The sequence below is a fragment of the Lissotriton helveticus genome, chromosome 9 (genome assembly GCF_964261635.1).
Source record: "Lissotriton helveticus chromosome 9, aLisHel1.1, whole genome shotgun sequence".
NCBI lineage: Eukaryota > Metazoa > Chordata > Amphibia > Caudata > Salamandridae > Lissotriton > Lissotriton helveticus.
This window is the reverse complement of record NC_136070.1, coordinates 399,386,413-399,414,219: the sequence shown is the minus strand read 5'-3', so window position 1 is coordinate 399,414,219 and position 27,807 is coordinate 399,386,413. Positions and strand designations below refer to the sequence as shown.

The 27,807-nt window shown below is 39.5% G+C and overlaps 1 protein-coding gene across 1 annotated transcript in view; it reads right to left on the bottom strand.

Annotated features, from left to right (window-relative positions):
- Positions 1-27,807, bottom strand: part of LOC144781362 (cholesterol 24-hydroxylase-like) — a 272,481-nt gene that overhangs the window by 161,016 nt on the left and 83,658 nt on the right. Inside the window, exons 5-7 of the mRNA XM_078660153.1 lie at positions 21,355-21,441; positions 18,637-18,775; positions 7,511-7,621 (exon numbers count right to left, since the gene is read on the bottom strand). Coding sequence (XP_078516279.1) covers positions 7,511-7,621; positions 18,637-18,775; positions 21,355-21,441 — 337 coding nt within the window. The remainder of the gene's footprint in view (positions 1-7,510; positions 7,622-18,636; positions 18,776-21,354; positions 21,442-27,807) is intronic.

Below are 27,807 nucleotides of genomic sequence, written 5' to 3'. Positions count from 1 at the left end.
GTGGTACGTCGTCAAGAGGGTCACTAGCCAACGGGCAAGTGACCGGACAACGTGGCAAGCAGCAAAGAAGCAGAAGGGCCCCACGCAGATCTCGTGGATGCTGGGAGGCTGGACTTCGGTGCTGGAGCTGCTTAGGGTTAGGGCTTCTCAAACCCCAGTGCACTTACTCGAGGGTCTCTCGGGGGTCGTGCTGGTGAAGCGTCGTGCAGGTCTTGAAGATGGCCGGTCCCACGGGTCTCGTCACACCCACGAATCTCAGCTGGGCTGGATGATGTAGGTAGAGGTCAGAGATGGCAGGGAATCTGGGTCTCGTCGCGCTGGGCAGTCTTGATCCGGAGGATGGACATGCAGCAAACCGCAAGAGCTTCGATGGTGCCTGCTGGTGCAGGGTGGCTACTCCTTAGCCACAAGGGAGAGTCTTCAGAAAAGTCAAGAGTTCCTTTCGTGGAAAGTAGTTCAAGATTCAGAATGATCTAATTTGGGAAGGGGGCCTGCTCCTACCTTTATCCTAAGAAAAGGGGCTGGCACGCGACTAGGTCCTGCCCTATGGGTGGGACCAGGAGGGGGGTGGTTACACCCCTCTCCTTTGTCCGGTCTCTCCCCAGCTCAGGGGCTGGGGTGCCCCAGGAACTGGTTTGAGCCGGCATATGCACACTGAGCACCGGGGTGCCACTTGCAGTCACCTTCCTTTCAGCCCAGCCTACCTGGGATACACAAAATCCTCTCTGGGATGGTGCTAGCACCGCCCCTGACAGGAAACCCTTTGTCCAGGCCTCCGTTGCTGGAAGGACTCCCAGCAGCAGGAGGGCAGACTTGTGTCTCGGTGGCAGCATCCATTTTGTGGAGCTGAGGCTGTGTCTGACTTTAACCGGGGTTCACAGTTACATACATGTCGTGTCCCTCTAGAAGGGTGGAATGCTAACCCCGTCGCCAGAATTGGCGAGGGGTTAGTATTCCAATTCGTATGACACCTTACTCGACATGTTTTGATAATGCTATGCCAAAGTTAGCATTTAACCGCGAGGATTATAATGCACTTACGAGTATATGGTATAGCATTATCATGGAACAGCTATTTGGACTTGGTTCCGCAAGCTGCAAACGGGCTCAGCTCATGCCAGAGCACCATCTCACATAATTCCAAGCACTCTGCCTTCAGGATTGATAAGGCCTGCCATAGGAGTGACTGATAGGAATATATGTGTCCATTTTAGGGTTAGATATAGGAATACTATATCTAAAGCAAAGGGTGTTTACACCACCTTGCCCCAGCTTTCGTGCAGCCAGTTGTGTCAGATTTGGGTGGCCAGCCAGGGGTGGCATAATACATGCTGCAGCCCCTGGTAGGCCCTGGGTACACCTATGCCCTGGATACCTAAGGTATACTGTACAGGGACTGATAAGGTGGCTCAGTATCCAATCAGATATGTACCTAGGGTACATGGAGTGCATTTTAACAGAGAGAGCAGGAAGCCTGGGGTCCTGAATAGCAGGATCCCAGGCCAACGAAGTCAGAAACCAGCAAAACACCAGGCAAAAAGTTGGGGGAACCATAGTCAGGTATCCACCTTCCTACACCCATCACCATGCGGATGGGTCTTCCTGAGCTAGAGTGGTGGGAGGAGTTGTCAGTGACACATGAATAGGGATAGGCCTGCCCTCACACACTGCTGTCTCCATCCCACTGTAGTGTGTATTGAGCCAGACCAGGGAAAGGCAGGGTCTTGTGCACTTTGCCTACTTCAAACGCAGAAAGATGTATAAGTATTGAACCCCTGATAACCCAAAATCAGCAATCAGAACACATCTGGACTAAGGACATCTGGATGCTGTTGGATGGACTACCGCTCTGTTTGTTCCTAGCCTGCTGCTTGCTGCTTCAGTCCTGGAAGTGAATGGACTGGGCTTTGCTTTCGGATTCCTACTTCCAAGGTTCTACAAGCACTTATGCATGCTTGCCTCCTGTTAAGAAGTCTTGGAGCCATCAAAGACTTTACCTACCAGTGCCTGGGCTCTTTTGCTGAGAGCCCTGGCTTGCCAAGTGATGCCAAATCCAGTTCTGAGCCCTTGGAAGTGGAAGCTGGTGAGAAAATTCATGCATCGACTATCAGCGTCCCTTTCCCCGACGCAGCACCTGCTTTGCAGCTTAAAATTCAACGCAGCCCAAGTACTTGCGTCACTGATGTCCGTGGCACCTGCTTAGACTCCGACGCAGCCCCTGCTTTGCTGCTGAAGAATCAGCGTATCCCTTACTTTGCAGCTGTAAAATCGCCACACTGCCTGCATCGCCACTGTCACATCGACGCACCGTGCCTGGGTTTTCGACGTATCATCCCTCAACGCCGTCTCTTCATTGATGACAGCCTGAAGAAGTGAACAGAGGCAGAGGGTCCGGAAAATTATGCATCACTTCCCCTTCCAGTAAGGAACGGACACATCACCGCCCCTGACAGTTAGGAACCGATTCATCACCTCCACTGACTAGCAGTAAGGAACCAATGCATCACCTCCCCTGGCAGTAAGGAACCGATGCATCACCTACCCTGGGAGTAAGTAACAGATACATCATTTTGATTTTCCTGCGCCTCACCTCCCCTGTGACTGTTTTATCTTTAAATTCTGATGCATTCAATTGACGGAACTTATTTAACCTTTAAAAAAGTGATATCTTGACTTCTGTATGTTGGATTTTTGTCATTTTGGTCTTGTTTTATTCAGATAAATATTCACTATGTATCTAAACTGGTGTGGACTCCTTTTGTAATGTTTTCACTGTGTTATTGTGTGTTTATGTACAAATGCTTTACACATTGCCTCCGAGATAACTGCTCGTGCAAAGCTACCAAGGCTTGGGTGAGCAGGGGTTATCTTCGCTGTGTGGATCCCTTACCCTGACTAGAGTGAGGCTCCCTACTCTGACAGTGTGCAAACCACTGCCAACTAGAGACCCCATTTCTAATAGGGTGAGGGGGTTAAATCGTGTAGTCAATGCAAAGCCTGTAAATTCAGTGATAATGTGCAGGAAATTACACTAGCACAAACACAGAAAAATGGCACATCACTGAACTGATTACATGCAAGACAGAGTTTGTGATATATGGTATTACATGTCATAGTGGAAAATGGTATAATGGCTCAACCCTTTTCCACTAACGAAACGCATTTTGGAGCGCTAGTGAGCCATTTCTAACAATGATCAAAGTTATAGCACTGCCAAGCACTTTAATAGGATTCATGAAGGAGATTGGAAGAAGGCAAAGTTCTTCGGCATTGATACAGTACTCAAGCACCCGAGGGGAGGTGATCGGATAGCATCCCTAAGAAAATTAGAATCAAGATTAATTTCGGAAGCATGATGTTTATCATCTTTTGGGATGAATATCGATGAAGAGCTGCATGTTTACTTACACGTATAATAATTGAGGAGAGATTGTGGCTTCCTGATTTTTATGTGTGAATAATAGATTGAATATTCTTTTTTTATTAGTGTTTGAGGCATGAATTATTTTTAATTAAGGACTGTTCGGTCCGCTGAATTGTTGGATTTATTTTTGGCTTTATACATTATTTTATGGATTGAGAATGGGACATCTAGAAAGAGTACAGCAAGATACATAGGCCCCCATTAGGATGGCGGGTGGGCCCTTGCAGAAATCGGGACCGCCCGCCTTAAGGGCGGGGGTCCCGATGTGTGCATTAGAATGCGCCCACCACAGTGGCGGGCGCATCCCCAATTTTTAACATTGTGGTGGGCGGTGCCCACTGCACCGCCCGCCACAATGTAAAAAATATATGTGTGCATTTGCATAAACAAAGCGGCAGGCACCGCGCGGTGCCTGCCGCTTTGTTTATACAAAAGCTGGAGGGTACCACACCCTGTGTGTGCCCCCCCCACCCCTCCTTCACTCTGGGGGCCCGCAGGGGGCCCCCAGAGTGTAGACCGCATGCCTTTCCGTGGCGGCGCATCCGATTTGGCCCATCATAATATGGCTGGCGGTGTCTAATAGACACCGCCACCATACTAATCCTTTTCCGCCTCAGCCGCAAGGAGACCGGGGCGGAAAAGCGGCGGACAGTCTTTCCATCCGCCGCGGTCCCCCCTGCCATACTAATATGGCAGGGTGCATTTGGGAGTGGATGTCGGGCGTATTGCCCCCGCCAGGCAGGCGGTGGCTACCGCCAGTCTGGCGGAGGCAATCCGCCCGACATCCTAATGGGCCCCATAATATCTAGGGCTCCCGGTTTTATGGTATTTATTTTTTTGACATTTCCGTCCGTATCTATCCATATTTATTTTTTGTCAACTTTATCTGTATTTATCCATATTCATTATGAGTTTTGTGAATAAAACAAAGCTGAAACTGGTATATTTCCGAATTTATTTAACCAATAAATATGCAGTCACGCTTGAATGCCTGCCAGGTTTCAGTGATATGAACACATGCAGATGATAAATCAATGGACTTATGTGAAAATATGCACATTTCAGTATCAGCCTTGTGCATATCTACTGCTGTTTAAGCCCCTCTACTAAAATTCCTTTTTTAACCCCCTTACCTATCAATCCGCACAGTTATTGGCCTGGCTATCATGGCAAAGTGTATTTAGAATCACTGAAAAAGTACCCAAATGTTGTTTTTTATCCACATTTAAAAATAAATACAGATAAGAAAATAAATGGCTTTCTGTCTGTATTTATCTGTAAAAATCAGTAAAAACGGAAAACAGGGAGCCTTAATTATGTCAGACTATGACGGTTGAAATGAGTCTAAGTATTCCCTTAGGAATGAGACTAGGCTACTATACCAAAATTAACTGAGGACTTTGCTTAAAGTTTGCATATGGTCAGAATCATGATGTAGGAGATACATGCTTTGCAATGTTTTAATTAGGCTACTTTAGCCTACAAAATCGCAATGTAAGGCTCTTTTGAGTTTACAGGTAAAAATGATAAGAAGCCTGTCCACTATACCGCCAACAGATGCATATAATGTTAAAAATAAGCTAAATAAAGACTGTGAAATGTTATGATTTCCTCACATGTTGGTTACAAAGTATAAACAATAATAATGGCTGAACATAAAAACAAGATACAATGGAAATGCAATGTAACAACAAGTTTTGTTTGTTTCAACTAGGAGTTAAACGACACAGAATTTTTCTTTGTAGTCTGTTTACACTGCCTGTCATTTAATGACGCTGATATACAGATGTGAGTAATGGATTACAGGTCATGTGACCAAGAGGTCAATACGCATTATTCTTTTCCTTTGCCGAATAAAAAAGTTTAAAAATGGCTGGCTGGATTGGCTCATTTTAGAATATCTGCAGATGCACAAGGCAGGAAAAATTGATGTAATTTTATTTCTATTTTATATATATATATATATATATATATATATATATATATATATATATATATATATATATACACACACACACACACATTTACATTTTATGCTTAACAGGTACATAGGTCACTGCATAGTTTTCATATACATTATTTGATAGTTATGGGTCTCTGTTTTAAATATCTATCTCAAAATGTAAATATGATCTTAACAAATGTATTTCTAAGTGTTTCACTACTGAGATATTGAAGAAAAAATAAAATAAAAAAAGGAATATATAAAAATACACAAAAAAATTAGCTTTTATGTAAAGTAATACCTGAAAGTCAGAAATTCGAACTATCTGTCCATACTTGAACATACAGGACTTTTTGCAATACAATTATATATCTCTTTTTTATTTTCCTTTATACATGTATACACATTGTACGTGGTTATGAATCTATACATTTTATTACTATACTCCTACTATAAAAAGAAAAAAAACTTCACCTTCCTCCATTGCACTAGTTTATGTCTCATCCTACAATGCTCTCAATATATCCTCTACCTCCACTCCCTGGATCATCCCAAACCTCATCTACTACTATGATCTTCCTAAGATCCTTTCTTGACTCTTGCCTACTCTCTCCATCCTTGGCTTAGCACAAACCTCAATCTATCACTATGATCTCCCACACAAACCTTTCTAGACTATTCCCTCCTTGACCCACCCCAAACCTCATTTCACTACTATGATCTCCAAAATTACACTTTGTAGACTCTTCCCTCTAGTATCCCTCCTTTGACTCACCCCATACCTCATTTTACTACTATGATCTTCATAAATAATCCCTATGCTAGACTCTTTCCTCCTTTATCCCTCCTTTGACTCATTCCAAACCTCATTTAACTAATATGATCTCCCAAATAGCAATATCTAGCCTCTTTTGTCCTCTATCCCTCTTTTCTCCTATTCAATCAAATTAAAAGACTCACATTGTCACCGCTCAAAATAACAACTTGTATTTCCCTATACTAAATCCCCACTAGTCCTTTTCTATTTATTTATTTAGAGTTTTGTATAGCGCGAACATGACCCAGTTGGGTATCAGAGCGCTTTACATACAGTTGAGGCATAAAAAGGAAAACAACTAGTGGAGAGAGATCAAGGAAACAGAGGGACAAAACACAAAAGGAGCAGAATAAAATCAACACAGACATGGGAGGCAGGTTAGGTGAGAACGAAAAATAGGGCAATATACAACAAGTGCAAACCAGATAATATGTCCAGCGAAAAAGGGTCGCAACACGTGATATGCGTACAGTAAGGCAGAGGCATGAGGAGCAAAGCATCTAGTTCAAGGCATTGTTCATTAGTAGAGCTTTAACTTCCCTTTTGAAGGGAAGTGTAGAGGGAATTGTTTCCACTGGAACAGAGTTCCAGATTCTCGGGGCGACGCCCGAGAATGAGCGTTTGTAGGTTTTAAGCTTATTACATTTCTTTGACTTGAGCAGTAGAGTGTCGGTACTTCTTGTGGGCCTGGAGCCCCCGGATAGTTCCAGCTTGTTTGTCAGGTAGATCGGGGTGTTGGAGTGCAGTGCTCGATGGTTCATGCAAACGATCTTTAGTTGGGTCCTTGCCTCAAAGGGAAGCCAATTGGTTCCCTTTGGTCTTTTTAGAGCTCATGATGAGACTAGTAGCAGCATTTAGAGATGCTCTGTTGGGGGCTAAACTGAGTTTCGGCAGTCCGCATAGAGTAGCACTGCCGTATTCTAGTCTAGATATGACAAGTGCTTGCATCGCCAATTTGAAGTCATCTTGGGGAAGATAGGGTTTGAGTTCCAGAGTAGTGTGCTACTGGCTAAAAAGAACTTCAACACCTCATTTGGGGTATTACGGCCATATAAATACAATTGCAATACATGCAGTTCTGTGTAATGGGAACATTCAAGCATTCATGTTTGTGAAAGCATGTACATGAAGCATGTACAAAGCCTGGCAAACATGGAGACTGCTGCTGACTCTTATTTCTATTGGCAATATCTACTCATTTCTGATTCAGTAACTCTGAGATAGTGCAGCTGTTTGTTTTTAATCTTTCACTGTGATTCATTGACCAAACTGCAGACTCCCACAACATAAAATAATAGTAAGAGACAGTAAAAAATCTACAAACCTTCAAAATAGGATTGCGGTTCTCCATCATTCCTTTCATGACCATGGTAATGGCTCTTGGAAATGGGGTACTGTCATCATGCAGTGCATCTAGTTCCAGGCCAAACGCCACCTGTGACATGGGGAGAGACAATTATTAGCCACTGATTTTGCTCATTATTTCATAACAGAAGAACAGGCAGACATTCATGCAAACACGTTACTAATCTATGGAGGTGCATGGTGACTGGAGAACAAATTGCAGCAGATTGTACTAAATTCCAATGCTAATGTAGCCCAGCTAATCATTTTGACTTTGTGGCTCATGCAGTAAATTTCTTTGAGAATTAAATAGAAGGGGAGAAGGCTAGGTAGAGGACATATAGAGTCCTTTGCATCTATGAAACCTTGGCCTTTTTCTTTGCTCTTTTTCCGGTCAGTGGTACTTCTTTTATAAACCACTTAATAAACCATCTGACCCTTTTTATCTTGTCCTCCCAAAATCCAGATTTAGGAAATGTGGTGGTGTCAAACGTGGTAAAGTTCATTTGACTTCACTGACGCATAAAACAAATTATAATGCATCTGAGAATATTCCATTACAACAGCAGTCCTTAAGAAATATATATATATATATAATAAGTCAGCTTAATGTCAGGGACAACAGCACGATGGCCAGCGGTGGCTGGTGGACTTAAAACTATCTAGCTGATTCAAAGCTACGGATATTCACTGACATCACAGTGAGACCATGTTGTGCTGGTCTGTCAAGCTGTCAGTGCTCAGTCCCACTGGTACCCATTTGTATATAGCCTTCATGTGTACATATATGTGTAGGTGACCACACTGCTGACTTTTTTCCAGGCAGCACTTAACCTTGACTGCCTCAATTCAGAGGTTATTTCAAAAGAGAGTTCAGTCATCTAATTACGCTGACATCTATACTATTTTCATTTATCACATGACCATGTTCTCTCCTAATGTCATGTTGCCTTATCTTCTCTACCTGTTATTCCATTTTTTATTTCTTTGACGTTTTCCCTTTTCTGCTCTTCCAAGCATCATGTTTTTCCTTTCTCTTTATTGTTCTGTTATTCTTCTCCTCTTTAGCTACTCCACAGATTGTTTTCTGTCACTCGTAACCCTCCTCCTCTTCCACCCCTTCTTTTGAATCAGCTCATTAAGTTAATGTGGCAGTTGTAGATGCCGTGTAGACCACAGGTTCTAATCCTAATTGGGGAGGGGTCAACAACTGATTAAGCCATCCACTGTGGCTAGCACAGGTGTCTCCAGTTGTACTCAGTCAGGAATGATTGAGTAGCCAATTATGTCTTGTATTCATCAGTGTATTGTGGAACACATCATATTTTATGAGGAAACAGAAATATAAGAATCAGAATTAAGAGAAAAAACTAAATATATAACTTATCACATACAGAGAGAAAGAAGAGAAAAGGGTGAAAGTGGGGAGAAGAAAAGAGGGGAGAAGAGGGGAAAATAGAGGGAAGGAGACTGACAAAATATTGGAGAGATTGAGAGAAGCCAGTAATGTGAAGGAGTGTGTGGGAAAGAAACAGAGAAAGAGGAAATAAAAGACAGACAAAGAGAACGTGAGAGAGAAAATGCACAAGACAGTGAGAATGGGAAAGTTAACATGGGACTTTAGGGGAGGCTGTTGTCCCTGCAGCCTTTCTGTGTAAATGTTATTAATGCACTCTTTGGCCAATGGGCAGAAAGCATGTTTACAGACTAAAGACAACAGCTCTACCACTGTGAGAGCAGATTCATTAATTAAACTTTCAATGTTCACTTTGTGAATTTAAGTTAGCATAACTAGGCAGCAAAAAAACATCTATTAGGTATTTTGTATTTTACATTACAGCTGAAGACAACATGACTTTTAAAATTGTAACAAAGAGTTTTCTAGGTACACAATTTCCTTCTACTGTGCCTTTCTTCTCATAAAATAGTTGAAATGGAAGGTGTTCTGTGGTGCTGTGCTGATACAAAAATAATAATGTATTTAGTGACTACCGATGAAGCTGTGTTAGAACTGTTCCTACTATTCTAACAAGCAAAGGACTTTTACTCTTCCTATATAGACTATGAAGAGTCCATTGTATTTAACATGTCAAAGATGTAATGTTGTTTTCTCGTTTTTAGGTCAAGGGTTAGCATTAATTATGCCTTCTGATGGCATCTCTAGCAATGTTGAAATGAATGTCTAATGTGTTTTTTAAAATCTACTGGTTGTTATTATTACTTCATGTCACACCATGTCATGAGAGGGGCTTTTCTGGGATATGCTCAATATTTCCTATCGAGCATTCTCCATGTCATTATGCTACTCAGTTCTGTATTTAAATATCTTTAATTTCAAGACCTTATGATCATTTATCTGAAAGTAGACTAGTGCAGTCAGGTAATTGACTCTATACTTAGACTTTTTCTCTAGACTTATGATCTTCATTGATGCGGATTTAAAATTACTACCACACCTTTACTTTTATAATTAGTATTCATTTAAAAAAAACCTTTATGACTAGTACTTTGAATTTTTTTGTGTAGCTTTCCTTTCATTGTCATGGGCCACTTGTTCTTTGTGGCTCACATGGCCCGGGTCCTTCAAATCGAGCCCTTCGGTAATTTATTGATGCAATGCACTGACAGATTTGGTAGCGAGGATTGTTATAGGCAAATTGGGACGTTTTTGATCTGAAATCTTAATAAAATGTGTATCTCCAAAATTGTTAGAATTAACGTTCTGGAATCATGTGGATTATCCCTTGTGTAAATGTCCTGCTGCATTACAGGAGTATAAATTGGGCACTTTGTGAAGTGATTTATTTTGCATGGTGTATGGCATGTGGTTTGGAGGTGTTAATGCGTGTGCAATCGTGGAGTTTGGCTAATTTTATTTTGTAGTTACACAGGTATTGGACATATGCACTGTATTGTTTTACGTGAATTGCTGAAGTTGTTCTAAAGTGTGCTGTTAATGAAAATGTTTAGGATTTAATGTGATTCTTTCGAGGATTCATGTATAAGGTAAGTGCATTTCTGGATATTCAAGATCACTATAGCCAAACTTTTGTTAACGGGGTTGATCCCTACATTTGCTTAACCAAATGGTATGGTTCTTTAGAAACAGATAGTGGAACATATTTTAACAATTAGATTCTGAGATTTATTTGCCTGGTACTGACGGCTGAGCAAAAATTCCCTTGTAGACATCACAAAAAGAATCAGAAGTTGTGGAGAGAGCAAATGGTACCTTAAAAGTAAGAGTAGTAAAGGAGTGCACATCGACAACATTGAAATGGGCAGATGCCCTTCCTTTGGAATTGTTAAGTATAAGAAGCAGGCCCAACAACAATAGGGTCTTGTTATTTCATGAGATACAAATGGGCAGAGCCATGAGATTTTCTGGAATCCCACCAGCTGCCCTTATGAATATTACTAATGTTCTCATTCTGGTTTAATGCAAGAGTTCGGCTGATCTGGTATGCACTATCACTCCCTAGGTGACTTTGGCTACATTTTTAGCAAGTGAAGAACCATGCCACTACCTAGAGCCTGGGGACTGGATTGAACTGAAGACAGTGCTTAATTTGTAAACCACATCTATTGTCACACTTACTCTAGGAGTATTTCTTTTTGAATGCCATAGTTGTGTAGTGGTCACCTCTATGTGTGCACCCACTTTCCCGGACAACTCCTTTTGGCCCGAAATCCTTTCCTCATTAATGACTTACAAGGATGATTACTTATTAGTAGGTGGTGATTGTAACATGGTCTTTGATCCTATTATTGACCGTAATTCTAAATCGAATTTCATTCCTTACCACATGCACTCTCAGTTTACATCTACTAGCCAAGAAATGTCTCTAGTGGAGGTTTAAAGAACACGCAATCCCACACTTTTATATACGTTCTACTCTCCTGTACATTTCTCCCAATCTCGACTAGATTCTTTTTTCTAAATCACTTGCACAACATATTACTAATTCTAACATAGATTCCCTACTAATTTTGGATCGTGCTCTTGTCATTTTAGATTAGGATCTTTTTCAACCTACTCAAGGTACTAGAAGATGGAGATTAAATAATTCTCTTCTGTTGGATCCCAATTTTACTGAAAGTTTTGAATCTTTTGCTAATACATTTTTTCTTGAAAATGAGAACCCAAACACCTCTTCCCAGATTATATGGGACACCTTTAAAGCTGCCTCCAGAGATTTCAGTATTTCCTTTGCATCTCATAAATAGAAGGCCTGATTTAATAAATTGAAATCACTTGCAGCACATATTAAACAATTAGAAAATTCTTACTTCCAGCACAATTCTAAAACTTGCTTAAAGGAACTCATTAAATTCAAATTCGCCTTTAATAAATTATCTACAGAAAATGCCAATTCATTCTCACTTAAAGCTTCTGCCAAATACTATGGTGGTCAGAATGAAGTTGAAAACTTCAAGCAAATTACCTCAAAGTTAAAAAGAAAAGCACCAAGATTGAATCTATTCTCACCTCCACTAATCGTAGGGTTTATAAAAATGAAAAATTATTATCAGAATTTACACATTTCTTACAGGATCTTTATACTCGGGACCCTCCCACACTTCAAGAAGACATTCTTCAATATTTATCTTCTATAACTTCTCCTTCTCATTTTAATATAGAATTTTCAACATTAAATGATGATATTCTAATTCAAGACATTTCCTATGCCATACATACTACTAAACAAGGTAAAATGCTAGGTCCTGATGGTTTTAGCATAGCATTTTATTCTCATTTCTCTAAACGGCTTCTTCCCAAATGACATCAACATTTTCTCTTTTTTATTTCTTCTCAAAAATCATCTAGTGGTTCTTTTCAGGATGATTTAGTAGGCCTTTGTTTCAAGGGCAATAAGGATCATACATTATGTAAAAACTATAGGCCCATTTCTTTGATTAATGTAGATTATAAAATATTCGCAAACACGTTGGCTCTTCATTTAATAACGCGCTTGACTCAATTTATTGGTCAAAAAACGATGTGGTTTTATTAAGGGTATACATATTTCTGATAACTCCAGGTTATTTTTTACTGTCCTTAGCCAGTCCAAATCTTATACACATTGTTTAGCAGCTATTTCTTTTGATGCTTAAAAGGCGTTTGATCATGTTAGCTGACATTTTATCTCTACTCCTCTATCATGGTTTTGTTTTGGTACTACTTTTATTAATTATGTCTCTCTGTTTTATTTCTCTCCTACATCTGCTATTTTAGTTAACGGTCTCCTCTCTCCATCTTTTTCACTATATCGAGGTGTTCAACAAGGTTCCTCTCTTTCTCCTCTTCTATTTCTTTTTCCCTTTCAATATTTCTTGATAACATTTTTACTAAACTCTCAAATTAAAGGCTTTCAATATTGTGATAATCAATTACAACTTTCAGTTTATACTAGTGATATTTTACTTTTTATTTCACATCCACAAGCCTTGATACCAGTCTTTTCTATCAGAGGTAAATCATTTTGGATCTGTGCTCCCAAGTGTGAAATTATTCTGTTAAATAAGTTATGCTTTCAAGAAGATTTTATTTCTACTAACTTTAGTTGGAATTCGGATAAAATCAAATATCTTGGTTTATGGTCCTCTATCAAGAAAACTGTCTCTCTTAATTTCAATGAATTACAAACAGCATTGAAATCTCTTACGTCCCGATTGAATCTTTTATTTTTAACCTGGTTCCTATCTTCCAAACTTCCAATTTAAAATACTTTATTCTATTTTATCTTCATTCTATTGTAATAACAAAAAAGCTTGTATGTCTCTTCAGACACTTAAAAGACCTATACACCTAGGTAGCGATTTTCATTCCCATATTACAGCATTTTCCCTCAAACAATCTTTTTTGTTTCTATAAGAGGGTGCTACATTAAACTTACCCTTATGGACTAATATTGAAAAATCCTTTATTCAACCATTTTCTTTTAAATAATTTCTTTCTCTTACACATAGGCCTCTATCATTATCCCTTCCTATTTTTAATAATACATGCAAAATTCTCCAACCTATTTTTATTTCTTATCAAGATGCTAAAGATCAATTTTTGCAGACCTCAATATGGTGCAATAAATATCTAAAATTAATTTAAAAAAATTATATTCTGGAAGGAATGGCATGCTAAAGGAATTCGTCGGATTTATCTACTTTTCCCATGAGGATACACATATCCCTTTTATAACTGCTGATGAAGCACGTTTCTCCTTACCTTTCTCCTATGAATCTCAATACATATCTTTAATTTCAGTGAATCAATCAATTTATGATCAACTTTTACATTTTCCTATTTCTAGGTCTTCCCATCCTACTATAATTTAGCTTTTAACTATTTCTCTGCATCCCAATTAAAGAAACATTTAACTTCTTTTCCAGTTTCTCAGAGTAACACAGAGGTGGAACTCTTTCAGGAATCTGATTTCTAAACTTCCTTTTTCAAAATTTGGACTAAAATAAGGAAATCTTCTAGAGCAGCTAATACTATTCAAACATTTATAATAGGCTTTTTTATACTCCTATTTCATTACATATAATAAACTCTACTCTTTCTTCTTCCTGTTGGTCATGTAATACTAATTCAGCAAATTGAAAATATATCCTATTTGAATGTTCCCATATTTATAATTTTTGGTTATAAGTCTGGCAATAGATCAATAACATTTTTCACACACAAGTCCCATTTTATTTTATTAATGTTTTTCTAGGTAGTGTTTCTGAAGATTGGGCTTCTCATTCTAGTAACTTTCACATAATAGATGTACTTCTTGCAGTTGCTTTTCAACAGAATACCAGGGCAGGCCTGGATTGTACTGAGGATTCTTACCAAGCCAGGTGGAATGGTATTTGTTACAATCATAGATTGATAGCAATAGATTTCCTATGGCTACCCATAATAGCTTTTTAGATTTGTCTGCAAATAAAACAAATTGAAGAAGTACCTAAACCCCTATGAATACTTTCAGTATTGGATTTATTGTACTAACTATTTGATTTATTGTTTCGTATTACTCTCTGCTTTACAATCATTATTATAAAGTGGTTATGTTTAACTTGGATATATACGATTGTCGTTTTTGTTTTTCTCTATTCCCTTTATTTCCCTCTCTCTCTCTAGTGATTTAACAATTTTGTATGCATGGATTTTATCTTGTGTTTTTTCATATTGTATTTTACTATTATAAATAAAATCCTTTCTTTAAACAAAAAAAAGCAATTGCTATGCAGCCCACTTCTGTTTCTTAAACTCTATATTGTTGAAGGTTTAATATTTGCACAGGGTCCCTTTCTGTTGACTTCACAATGTTTGAATGGGCCCCTGAAACAACAGTGGCGATGAAGTCCAGATCTTCATACTACAGCTGATTAGGTGTATCTGAAAACGTTGAAACTGGTAGAAGGTTTAGAGAAATGAGGCATTAAAATGTAAAGTTATTTGGTGTGATATTATTCACATTTTATACTAAATATGTCTACATTTATACACCCTTAACTTCCAATGTTTCAATTTGTGGACAAAGATTCTGATTTCTATGGACTTCACTCTAATATCTCCATTCCATTTCATTTAGATGATTTAGGTTTTATGTAATTCATAGGGCTGGAATTATACTCACAGCTTACTGAAATTATGAAGTATTTCTCATCCTATATGTTCATAACCATAAGCAATAGTATAATAAAGGCTAACATTTTTAACATGAAGAGAATGGATTTTGTTATAACAGAAGTCGGACACACACGTAGATACTCAGGCACATGCAAATGTATACACACATACTCTCACTGACATGCACACAAACATACAAGCTGTTAATAAAATGTATCTTGGGGCACCACAGTCGACTTCTGCATGATTTTTGCTCCAGGGTCCTGTATCCCACAAACTGTCATGAATTAAGCTTTTGCTTGTCCTGCCCTAAGACAGGAGCTACTGCCCCATCAGATGCCATTACAGTGCTGGTGGTAGGTACCCCTTGTCTATCCTGCCTTCTGCTAGGATATAGGGATGATGAGTGACAAACCCCACCAAAGCTTCATTAGCAGATATGCTGCACTGTCAGAGGTTACAGGAGCAAATCGGCTATCTAATGTGAATGTGTGAGGTGTGGCTGTAAAGCCACTGCCTGACACAAGCACAATTCCAAAGGGACAGTGGAACCCCTTTTGCTGCTGGCATGATGTTGCTCTTCAATTTGTAAACAAAAAACTATTTTTCATGTAAAAATGTAACATGTTGGCAAGCTGTTTGAGATGTACACACGCCTGGGCGATGTGCTGGTGGTTCTGTGCCATGCTCCCCCACCCATGAGCGAGCCATCACTGATCATGAGCATAGTGAAGCAGTTTACTCATCTGATGGATGAGAACTAGAGGGTTCAACGTTTGGTCTCTAGTCAAATTCACAAGCAACATTAGTGGTAGTAGAAAAGAGACACACAACTTATTGCCACTCTTTGCTGTGATGGCTGTACCACATATGCTGTGTTAGACCCAGCAGTAAAGAATGGTTGTTCACCATTTGTGAATACCAAGATGTTTGTACATGAACAGTAGTAAGGTTAAATTTTTTAATGATTCTGTATTGATATACACTGTGAACTTTACTTCTCCCTTTCCTATGGTGCCCTTTTCTTCTGGCAAATAGATTAAAAGAACAAAATACTTTAAAGTGATTGTGTTTGTCTTAACTACGGTTTATGAACTTTTAAGTGAGGAAATAATACATATAATGTTTTTGTTGAAAAAAGCCCTCTTATGCCCACTTTCACCCTTTTTCTGTGGAATTACGTGGAACCAGGTTCTTTTCTGCCTTTTTCCTTGAATGTGAATAATATAGTTGGGAGCTTAGACAGGGTTTGGGATTTTCCTTGAAATTTTTATTAAAACTTATATTGTGAATGTGCTTTTAATTAAGAGAATCCCAGTAGTTGTCTAGCCTTGTTAAATATATTAGTAGAAAGAATATAATGAGGCTGGTTCATATCATGTAATTATAAAATAGGGAAGGCAATTGGTATGGTGAAAGAAGGGCATACCATTGGACCTCTCTGTAGCAGTTGACAAGGTCTGACACTCCATCATCATCAGGCACCTGCACGAGATCGGCATCAAAGGATCCGCCTTCCACTGGATCTGCCAGCCTGGCACCTTACTCCTTGAAGCCCTAAAATGATCTATGGAGTGCCCCAAAGCGGACTGCTCAGTCCCACCCTCTTTAAAGCATACATGATCCATCTGGCCAACGACAGCCGCACACAACATCTTCTCCTATGCAGAAAAAATGCAATTCATTCTCTCACTCTCAGACAAGACCACTTACAAAAAAAAGTTTACTGTCTGCATGGCTGAATTCACTAACTCGATGAAAGCCAACTGTCTCAAACTCAACATCGACCAGATCTTCCGTATGAACACCACCCACACCAAGGGACTCTAACTGGTGGCCGGCTGAACTTGGACCCACACTCAGAATCCACGCCAGGAACCTCAGATTAATCATTGAAAACAAACTGGACATAACCGCATAAGTTAACGTTATCACTGCATCCTGCTTTTACACCTTGAAGATGCTGAGGAAGATCTTCAAATGCCTACCTAGAAAAACTGCATTTCATATCCTAGTCAGCAACAAGTTGGACTATGGGAACATCCTCGACACTGGGATCCCCACGCAACGCACTAGAAGACAACAAACTATCTAGAACTCGACATCCAGCCTGGTACTCAATCTCCTACGCAGAACTCACATCATCCCACACCTCAGGGAACTACAATGGCTCCCGATACACAAACAGACTTAATTCAAATTCCTCACACACACATTCAAGGCACCACAAAACCTACTTCAATAAGTTGCATCTCCTTCACTAACAATCAAGAAACCTTTGCTCCTCAGGAGTACTACTGTTACACATTCCATGCATAAACAGAACTAGATTATAAGGACAGGCATTCTCTTACATTGCTCCTAATGTGTGCAACAGCATCTTACTTCATATCAGAGCCTCCTCCTTAACTCTTGAATTCTGCAAGAAGCTGAAGACCTGGCTTTTCAAATAAATAACCAATCAACCATAGGCTGGACTAGGCACACCAGAGGTAGGGCTAGGCACATACATTTGCTCAGCACCAATATCCCTCGTGGATGTAAATGCACTTTACAAATACACACAACACATCTTTATTTATTATTGCACTACTATGCTGACAGGTCCTTGTGTCCCCGATTGCTTTGGTTTGTTATTGTTTTTTAAATAAATAAATAAATATATTGGGGGATAGATAGAAATGCCCAAAGCAGGGCAAGTATTACTAAAGAAACCTGTTTTCACAATATCACTTTTGGGTTCCTTCATAAAATGAAGGCGTCCCAAACTGACAAAAGTATCCTGGCTTTTCTGCCACATCTCCAAAACTATACTAAACCCGCCTCTGATTCTCTGGTGTATTCTGACTTATGCAATTGCCTAGAGTTGCATACTCAATTTCCTTTCTGATTACTTTGGCTCTCTAAACTGCACCTCTGTCCAAATTATAGTGGACTTTGATTGTGTACCCCTCTGTTAAACCGCAATATTATTGCTCAATCCTAGATTGCCGCTTTTCCAGTGCGCAAGGTTAGATTCATTCTATAGGGGTGCTAGCACTCCTCGCTTACTATTCCCGTCCGTTTCCACATTTATTCCTAATGGGATTGTTATAATTTAATTAACATTCAGATTATAAATGGTGAAGGAACTTGATTAGTAGTACATAACGATCCTGAGCAGGCACGAACCTGATGGCCACCACAAAAAAGCAGTCATAGTGATTTGTTATTAAAATGACCAACAGGTTGAGGGCCCAGCTGATAGTCCTCTCCACTGGGTGGCTAAAAAGTAATGCAAGTCAAAAGGTGTCCAATATACATTTTGCAAAAAGAAGGTAAAGGATTGATATTTGTATCTTTCTTGGATCTGGTAAAACTGATATTCACATTGTCTTTTTCCATCGAAAATGAACACTCATTAGTTTTCTATCATTTAGTACTGCTTTACATTCCAAGAAATACAATTCTTCATATGTTCACAGCCCAGAATTAAAAAGGATTGTTACCTTTGCAATAACATCAAGGGTCAGCCTGCCCATCATATCATGCATTTTGACTTCTTTATGTCCATCTGCTTTTTCGGCGAGTATCTCCATTAGTTCCTCAGCTTTTTCATTAAATGGTCCCATTAAATTCATAAGGTAGCTGTATGCAAAATAAGGAATATATATTGGTTATTACAACGGTGGTAACATCATTAATATATAGTGTGCATTTTTAATATGTATAAATTAAGGAAAATATGCTGATGATTATATGTTGAAAGCAGTCATAAGGATTGAAAGGTCTTAATTTTAAAAGTAGGTGATACAAGAACTATGCACTGTTATGAACTCTTTTCTGAAAACTTCTCTTCAGGGTTAGCTATACTTTCATTAGTATCTGGTTGGCATATCCATATTAAGGAGCGAATTGAAATTAGAAGTGCAAATAGCTCGATTAACGTGTAGATTCACATTTAATTTATTTTTGTCAAAGTAGTAGTAATTTTGGCATCAAGGGTAGAAATAGTTAGGCACAAGAGGTGGCCATAACTTTCGCAATTCATTATAGCGTAATTATAAGATATTTTCAGCAAAATTACATGAATTTATGGATAATTTTGCAAAATGCATCTCGCACTCAAAACATTACCCAGTCTGTTGAGATAAAAATTCAGCTGAGAAATCTAACTTTGAGTTGATTTATGGGTTATCATGTTTAAAACACTGTTACTCTTATTCAGATTTCTAGTTTTGGGGCAAAAAAGTACCCAGGATACGCTCAGGTAAAAAATCTACCTGAAATGTTTGTGGACCGCCCACGTTAAAAGAACAGCAGCTTGGTTTCAAAACGCTGTACTTCAAGGTTGAATTTATAGTTTGGTGCCCCAAAAATTATTAGAACGGTCTACTTGGGTAAAATATCGATCTGAAATGCCCTTGCAATGAAAAAATATCTGAAGGGTATATCTTGTATTAAAAAATGTCCCCAATATTCATATTTCGCTCAGCTCTAGTTGTTGCTGGTTTATGTCTATATTTTAAATGGGAAAATGCTGCATTGAGATGATTTTCGTATTTTCTTTTACTCAACTTTGGTAAGATAATGCTGGCCAGACCAAATGGTCACAGTTTCAATCATCTTAACGTTGCTTGGATAGTTAATGTGTATACAACAGAGCATTACATTAACAATAGATCTCACATTGAGGTTTAATTGAGATAGCTTAGGGGTTAAAACGTTTCTTACAGACATCCTTGTGGAACCTTGCCCCTACTTGCTTCTTTCTTTTTGCATCTACCCAAAGTCCTCTCATCATCTGCTATGCATAGGGTGGTTCGCTCCATGCCTCGGCCTGGGTCCATCTACCCTACCATGTTCTACCATCAAGTCGCTGCATTGGGGTGTCATGTCACATGTCAGTGGTTGAGGTGACAACTCCTGCGGCAATTAACCACCTAAAAGCCATCCAGATGGTTCAATGTTTGCTAGATCAGTAGAGCATTTAGCTCAGGCCATACTTCCACATCATCCTAAAACACAAGTACACATTAGATATATTCCCTTTCACCATCATATGCACAATATAAATATCAAAGACATAAGTTGTCTACCTGTTTCCTTTATTTGTGGCACATCTTTTCAAGTTATACTGACAAATTATATTATATCATCAAACTACATATCCATTGTGAAAAGGTTAGATTAAATCTATCAGTTCCACAACCACTTAAAATGGGATCGAAGCAAAATAATTAGAAAGTTAGCTCAAAACGAAACAACCATTCGAACCTGAACAATGGACAACTGTATATCCCAGTCAAACAAACAAATTGCAATGTTCTTCAGCAGACAAATCCATGGCTATCATCTTCAGATCTTTAAAATGGTGTTACCATTTCATTATGTTATTTTAAAAGGGAGAAACAAGGAGGGATCACCGATTCCTTGCTGTGTACCTCACCACAGTGTAAAAGCGTTTGCGGTCTAGGTAGGTTCAAGCTTTTCTTTCATAGAGTTTGACAACTTGTGTCATTATACACTGCTAGGTAATATGCAGCATTTTTACTATTTCACAGCTTTCAGCTAGCTTGCTCTCCCGAATTACTCTATTCTTCCTGCTCAGAAATTTGGTGGCCATCGCGGAAAGATGTTCCTCTTCTACAATTCACCCTTTAAGATACTTCAGGATTTGCATTTAATGTTTTAACTTAAATATCCTATTTAATGTATTAAAGTGCATGATAACTTGCAAATATACTGGTGTTAAATAACTGATTTTGCTGGTGCCCTACACAGTGGTGATAGCTGTGTCGTGCACTGGAGGGCGAAAGGATGTCACCAGATGTATAATGTGCCTGTCCTACACTTTTGTTTTACATCCCAATGCATAGTGGAGTTTGTAGTACTGGTTCACTTCACTTGAATCAAATTAATTAAATCCAAGATTAGGATGATTTGTAAAGGAAAGCTTTGATTAGTGCATGGTGCGCCCAGATAAAATTAAATCCCCTAACAACCACAACAATTTCACAATAACAGATGACAGAGAATTTGTGCACAAACATACCCTTGCTCATAATGCAAACAGTGATTTAAGATTGGAAAGAGATATTGTTACCCAGTACAATTATTGTTTGTAAAGTTTTTAGAAACATCACATTTTTCAAACAAATCTGCACATACTTTGTTTTGAATATTCCAGAAACAGCTCATGAACTGTAAGTGTAAGTGTAACTTACGTTCGATTGAATGCAGGGTCCATAATTCTTCTCTGCATGTGCCAATGATCATAATCTCGAGCTGTCACCAATCCATTTCCCAAAAATCTGTTACAAAAAGAGGGTGTAGAAGTAAAGAAAATGTCCAATCTTTCAAAACCCAGCCTACTGAAATCATATATTATTATAACGTATTTAAAGTGTGAGGTCCAACATGGTCACCAAACTCTATAGATTAATTATAAAATTGTAGGTTCAGCTACCAACACTCTGTAGTGTTGTTTTAGACACATTTCTCATAAACAGAGTGGCTTTTGTTTCACGAATAATATTGCCCGATTTTGAGGGGTCAAAACAATTAATTACACTTATCCTGTCAGCTCTCACGTAGATATATCAAAAGCCTGAAGATATGAAGGATGCCAAAAGTTACTTTTCCTACCCAAATTAAATGATAACATTTCAGCAAGCATAGAGTAAAGCTCTGTGCATTCCAATAACTAACTTGGCATGAAAGTAGTGGCCGTCAAAATACACCATGTTTTCTGTGCAAATCTGTTCTGTGAATTCTGAAAGAATTGTATAAAACAAAGAAAAAAATGTTGAGTGAGATACAGTGAGGGGTGTGTTAACACACCGCACGTTTCAGAAGTGAGGTCAGGATTTGTGTGGTCACAAAGCGCTACTCATTTTGCCCACCACCACCACCATGTGCAATGTCGAAGTTCTGCAGATCTGGACAGAGGCATGCAGATTCCATCATGGGGACAGTGCACTAGTGTCATGGGGGCTACAAACTAGGCAGCAGTTGTCACCCTGGGTGAAAATGCCGTTTTCCATTACAAAACAAATTTGGCCAGGATATCAATACACCTACACAATTCTGCAGCCAAAATGAAGACAGTAATGGCAATTCAAACCCACCCATATACATTTAGGGTGGTCAAATGTTAAAAGTCATTCCATGTGACAAACGCCCATCGGACATGGAAGACAGTTATGCAAAATGGAATTTGGGGAGAGGAGTTGGCCTAACGGCTATGGCGGTCAACCTCGAATCTGGGGAACTGGGTTCGAGTCTCGGCAATGACGCTGAACATCCTGTAATTCTGAGCAAATCACTTAATCTCCCCGTGCCTAACAAAAATGAATGTGTACTCATGTAACACAACTGGTGCTACGTAAAGTGCTCTGATACCAGATACCTTCGGGTCAAGTTTGCGCTATATAAAACTCTGTTAAAATAAATTAGAAAATTGGGGCATGGTCATTGGCGGCAGGGTGCAACGCCAGGCCATCAGCCTAATAACAAAGTATTGCAAAAAAACTTAACTGGAGAAACTTCAAGTTATAGTTCTTTACATTACATCGCAAAATAATCTGTTTTATAAACAAATATGATTCAGTTTCACCTACTTTAGTTTACCATGAAAATGGAAAAAATTCAGTATGCAAAATGATGGTGAGCTATGTAGTAAGGCCCTTATTTCACTATAGCACTTGCCATGATCTCTCACACGTCACCATATCTCCAGTGACATCATCATCAACGATATCCCTGGAGTGGAAAATCTTAGATTTTTTGACACATCTTATATGGCAAGCAGTTTCTTGTAGAGGTTGACAGTAAAGTTACGGAAGATAACATGTCTTGGAATTGGGTTTACAGTAATTTAACCCTCTGCACTTATGGAATCTAATGGAAGTTGTGCCAGTAATGAAACACAACTTCTGTAAATTTCCAAAGTGAATCTCGGTGTCTCCCGCAGCCTTGCACTGCTCATAGAGTTTTGTGGCATGAGTAATTTTTTGTTTGGTTATGCCTCAAAACAAGTTTAAGATATAATAGGGACTACTTCTGCTAAGATATTTGTAATTATAGTGTTGCTGCTTCAAATTCAACTAGATTCACGTACCGTGCATATTTCCAAAATCCAAGGGCTAGGTCTGGAAGTGTTACTAGTAGTCTTTTTTTGTTTACCTTTGGGCATTGACTTGAGTGGAGTTACTACAGCTCATTGCAATGAAGACCATATGCTTAAAATGCCTCGGAATGAGAATTACACTTCACATTTTCTGCATCTACTCTTCTTCTTTACCAGCGTGGTGGGGGAATTGCATGTAAATCTAGACAAGTTTCAACCTGCAGAACCATATGTGCAGGTAACTGGTATCTTTCATTGTGTGAAATCTCTTCTAGATTCACATGCTGTGTAAATATTATGTTGTTGTATTTTCCCCCTATGGAGGAGGATGTGAAGAGGGTGTAGTGGCAGTTAACACTTTTAAGATTGATGGACTAAAATAATTTTATTTTGAGCGTGGAAGTCTACTCATTTTCGTAAACCATGTTGCAGGATTACAAATGTCTGTCAATGATACACTGCCAAGATTGGCTAAGGTAGCCTTTTTCTTTCTTATTGCTTGTGCCTTTTGTTTAATATGTTGCTTTTTTTAAAGTATCATACCTGAATTGTTTGTCCAATCCATCTTGGAATGGTACCTTCGGTACAGGGGCTCCTAATATTAATAGAGCATGTTTCACAGAAAAAGTGTAACTTTTCAAATGTTTTGGGCCTCTTGAATATATTATACATAATATGTCATCTAATCAGACCCCCCAGGATATAGCGGCATGGATTGGCAAATTTAGCGGCACAAAAATGAAAATTTAGCGGCACAAAAACGGAAATTTAGCGGCATTTAGCGGCACTTTATTTTACTCGTAATCATTCCTTTTCGGCCTTAAGTCAATGTGAAAATGTTTCAGCAATGTATTCCACTCTGAAATAGGCATGTTTAAAGTGTCTAAAATGTTATTTGCTATATTCCCCTTTGTGGTAATATACTGGATCATAGGTTAAGCCAAGCACAACAGCAGAGAGTTGCCAGTCATGCCCATTTTCTGTGGTGAAAGCACCCACTACCGTACATTATAAGGATATAGCCAGGCACCAAGGAGTCCCATGACCACATAGATACTGAGGTCCTTCTTAAGAGTATGGAATTCTGAAGACACATGCAGCTTCAAGTTGTCAGTCTCTCATTTGGAGGGATGTACAGGAGCAGGGTGACACCTCTCTCTCAAAAGATGCAACCACGTCTATTCAGCATTCTTACTTATGCGGTTGCATTTTTGTATGGCCTTTCGAGCATCTGTGGACTTCTCTACGCAAATTATCCTGACAGTTCAGCAAGTTTACCATCTAGCTTACTATACAAATGGCATTCTTTGTTATTGTAGAACTTTATTCGCCCCGGCGCCATTTCATTTGGTTCTGAGCGTGATATTTTTCTCCGTATGTTCGTGAACGGTTGATCAATATTTAGTTTGGAAGAGGTCTTTGACTATGAAGCTCAATGATTGTTAACCAACACAAGTAAACCTACACCTAAATGTTAATTATACGCATACACACACAGGTGCACGCAATATATTTGCGTTTGCTTTTGAAAGGACGCTTATAAAAAAGCAGGCACCATTCATCCAATTTAGAACCATTTCACTAGCAGGAAACCTGCAAGGCCTCCCCAAACACAGTGCCCGGGACCTTGCAGGATTCGGCCACCAAAGCGATTGATACCATTAACTTTCTTCTTTTTCCCCATTGTTACAAGTGTTACAGACTAACTCACACACTGAGCTCTTTTGGCTGCTAATTTCTGGAGATCCCAGAGTGTTAAAAAAAAAGGAAAACTTCGGGAGATCACGCTTTTTTCTGTGGTTGTAGCAGTCCAGTGGAACTCCTTGCCCTCTGTGTCAAAAGTCGAACCTTCCCAAATTTATAATGGCTTTAAATACATGGGTTTTTTTTTTTTGCATCTTTATTTGGTTTTGTGGCTTCTATTTCTCATTAGACATTTGATTTTTCTTTTACAGCGTTAAGACTACTTTTTGGGAGAAAGTTGTGCTCTATAAATATCTAACCCGACCAAAACATTGGCTCTGACTCGAACAGATTAAAAGTTACTAACACAACTGTACATAAGGCGCCTGGAAATGGCAGACGACTTGCAGAGTTTATTTGGTCACCTTACATTTGCCGATTGCAAATGAGATCTAACCAGCCTTGTGCCCACGCTGAATGCCGTGTGTTTACAACCAAACAGTGAACTGGGGATACAGAATGTGCCAAATGCTGTACCTTAATTTATGCCTTCTAGCCACATAATTTAATCTACCGGATCCACGGTTTGGTCCTCCCTTGTCACGTAATTCTACTTCCTGCGGTTATACAGCGGCACGGCAGAATCGCCACCATCGTAAAAAAGGGGTCGATCAAAATCACTCATAAGTACCCAGTGGCAGGCACCAAGAAGCTGGCCTTCTCTTTCTTGTGTAGGAACAAAATACCTGCTTCCACGTTCAGAGCAGTTTTTCCCGTACGTCAAAGCTACCTCTCACCTCGAGACTGGGTTCCAGCTCTATGGTAAATATACTCATCGAATTTAACTGAGAACAAGAAGACTGGCTGACGTGTGGCCGTGAAAAACATTTAATTTATTATCATGAGCTCATCCACTCATGTTTATTCCCTGCGCACTGCAGCATAGTAGCAACCAGTTACTCGGCGGCCCTGCATGGAAGCATTTTATTAACAGCGCATACTTTGAAAATTGTTTATAATTGAACGTTTTCCCCTGGGTGTTCTACAGGGGCACGCACACGTTCAATCAAGGGGTGCATATATTCATTTTGCTCTAAGCCGCAACTCGGATTGGGGTATACCACAGTCGCGCTGCAAAGGAGTTCTCGAGGCCCCCTTCAGGGGCCGGCCTCGGCAATTACGGCTGTACGGCGCCACGTAGTGACGTGTGCGCTTACAGCCAATAAGATGTCACCATTTTATTTTTTGGAATGCCGGAGACATTTTTCGCGGCCCAAAAGGTAAATATCGCGGTCATTGCGGTCCTCAGCTGATTTCGCGATAATTTTGCGAATCGCGAAATCGCGAAAAGCTGGAGGGTCTGTCTAATGTCTACAGTAAGTAACAACCTTTCTGATACATTAGGTGAATTCTGAAAGAACGAGGGCAATTGTATTGATTTATTGACATAAACACGTTGAATTTGTTACCATGATTACCTTGTGCTTGTGAACATTCAAGTAGGTATTTTAAACTGGTAGTGCTTGCGGTTCGCTAACCTGTCATATAGATGTAATTGCCACTAAGAAGGCTGTTTTTAACATAGGATATTTTAAAGTTGATGTTCATAAAGATTCAAATGATGCACCTCATCCCATTCTTATGATGGCTTGAAGGGCGTGCATGTGAAAGTGATTCCTCTTTGTCATATTGTCTGTGTTCCACCACGGTATTACTTTCGTAACTTTCTTTGCCACTGGGCTATTGTACAGGCTGTATCTATGTGGGATGAGTGAACCGAAGTGCCGGTGACTGGGCTAGTGACGGGGCGGACTAACGACTCAGGCTGTAGTTCCAGCAGTGTGCAAGAGAGCCCGTTTCCCATACATGCTTCTAATGGCGGACACGACAAAGCAGCCATTGTGCCATTATCTCTGCAAGCTGTACTGTTTTGGACTGCTGCCTCGGTCACATCTCTTAAAAAACCCCCGCTCCGATGCACCAATGTGGACCTGTCCGAGAAGCTGAGCGGCACTGGCCCTGTGCATTACGGTTACTCTGCCCGCCACTTGATAATCCTCTTTTGGGTCTCCTATCTGGGGCGAGCGATCACCACTAGTCGCTGCCAGGGTTCTCTTTTTCTTTTTTTTTTCCTGTTTCCATCAATACAAGTTATATTAGTTAATACTGCACATAATCCTTATCTATGGGAAATGGGCTATATGCCACACAGATACCAAGCGCCCAGCAATGAAGCCGACGAGCGGATCATATGGGCATACATGCAGACCGCTGTGACACCTTGTACTGCTACTCTGGAGTGTATGTTAACTGGTGGTTTTTACCTTACCCCTCTCTGATGCACTGCGCCTGATGGGCTAACATGTAATGTGATATCTGTGCAGTATTGAAATAAAAACGTGTTTAAAAGCTTGGTTTGTAACAAACACTAGATGTTCCCAGGGGACCTGTATTTTCAGACTTTGGCTGCTTAACCATTCCTGATTTGCTCCCACATGTAATCAAGTATTTGAACCAACAGTTTCAATGCATTCCTCACTGTCAGATAATGAGACATCTGGTAGAGGAGAATTAACCCTCCAGTTCATTCACACTTCTCCTTAGAGGGCTAACTCAAGACATTGTTGGCCATCATGTTCCCAAAAAGGATTTATTTTATCTGGAGTTGGTGAGGATTTCTTTATGTTGCCTGCAAATTCAAGATTAAAAAGAGTATCTTCAAATGTCTGTCCACCTGTTTGTTTGGCATTGCTAAAATGAACTTGTGTTTACTAGTTGTCATGGTAGGGGTACAAGTGAATTGTTTGACATTTCAGGTGTGCTACTGCTATCAAAGGTGTTCTTGAGAAGACTCTTGGAGTCGAAT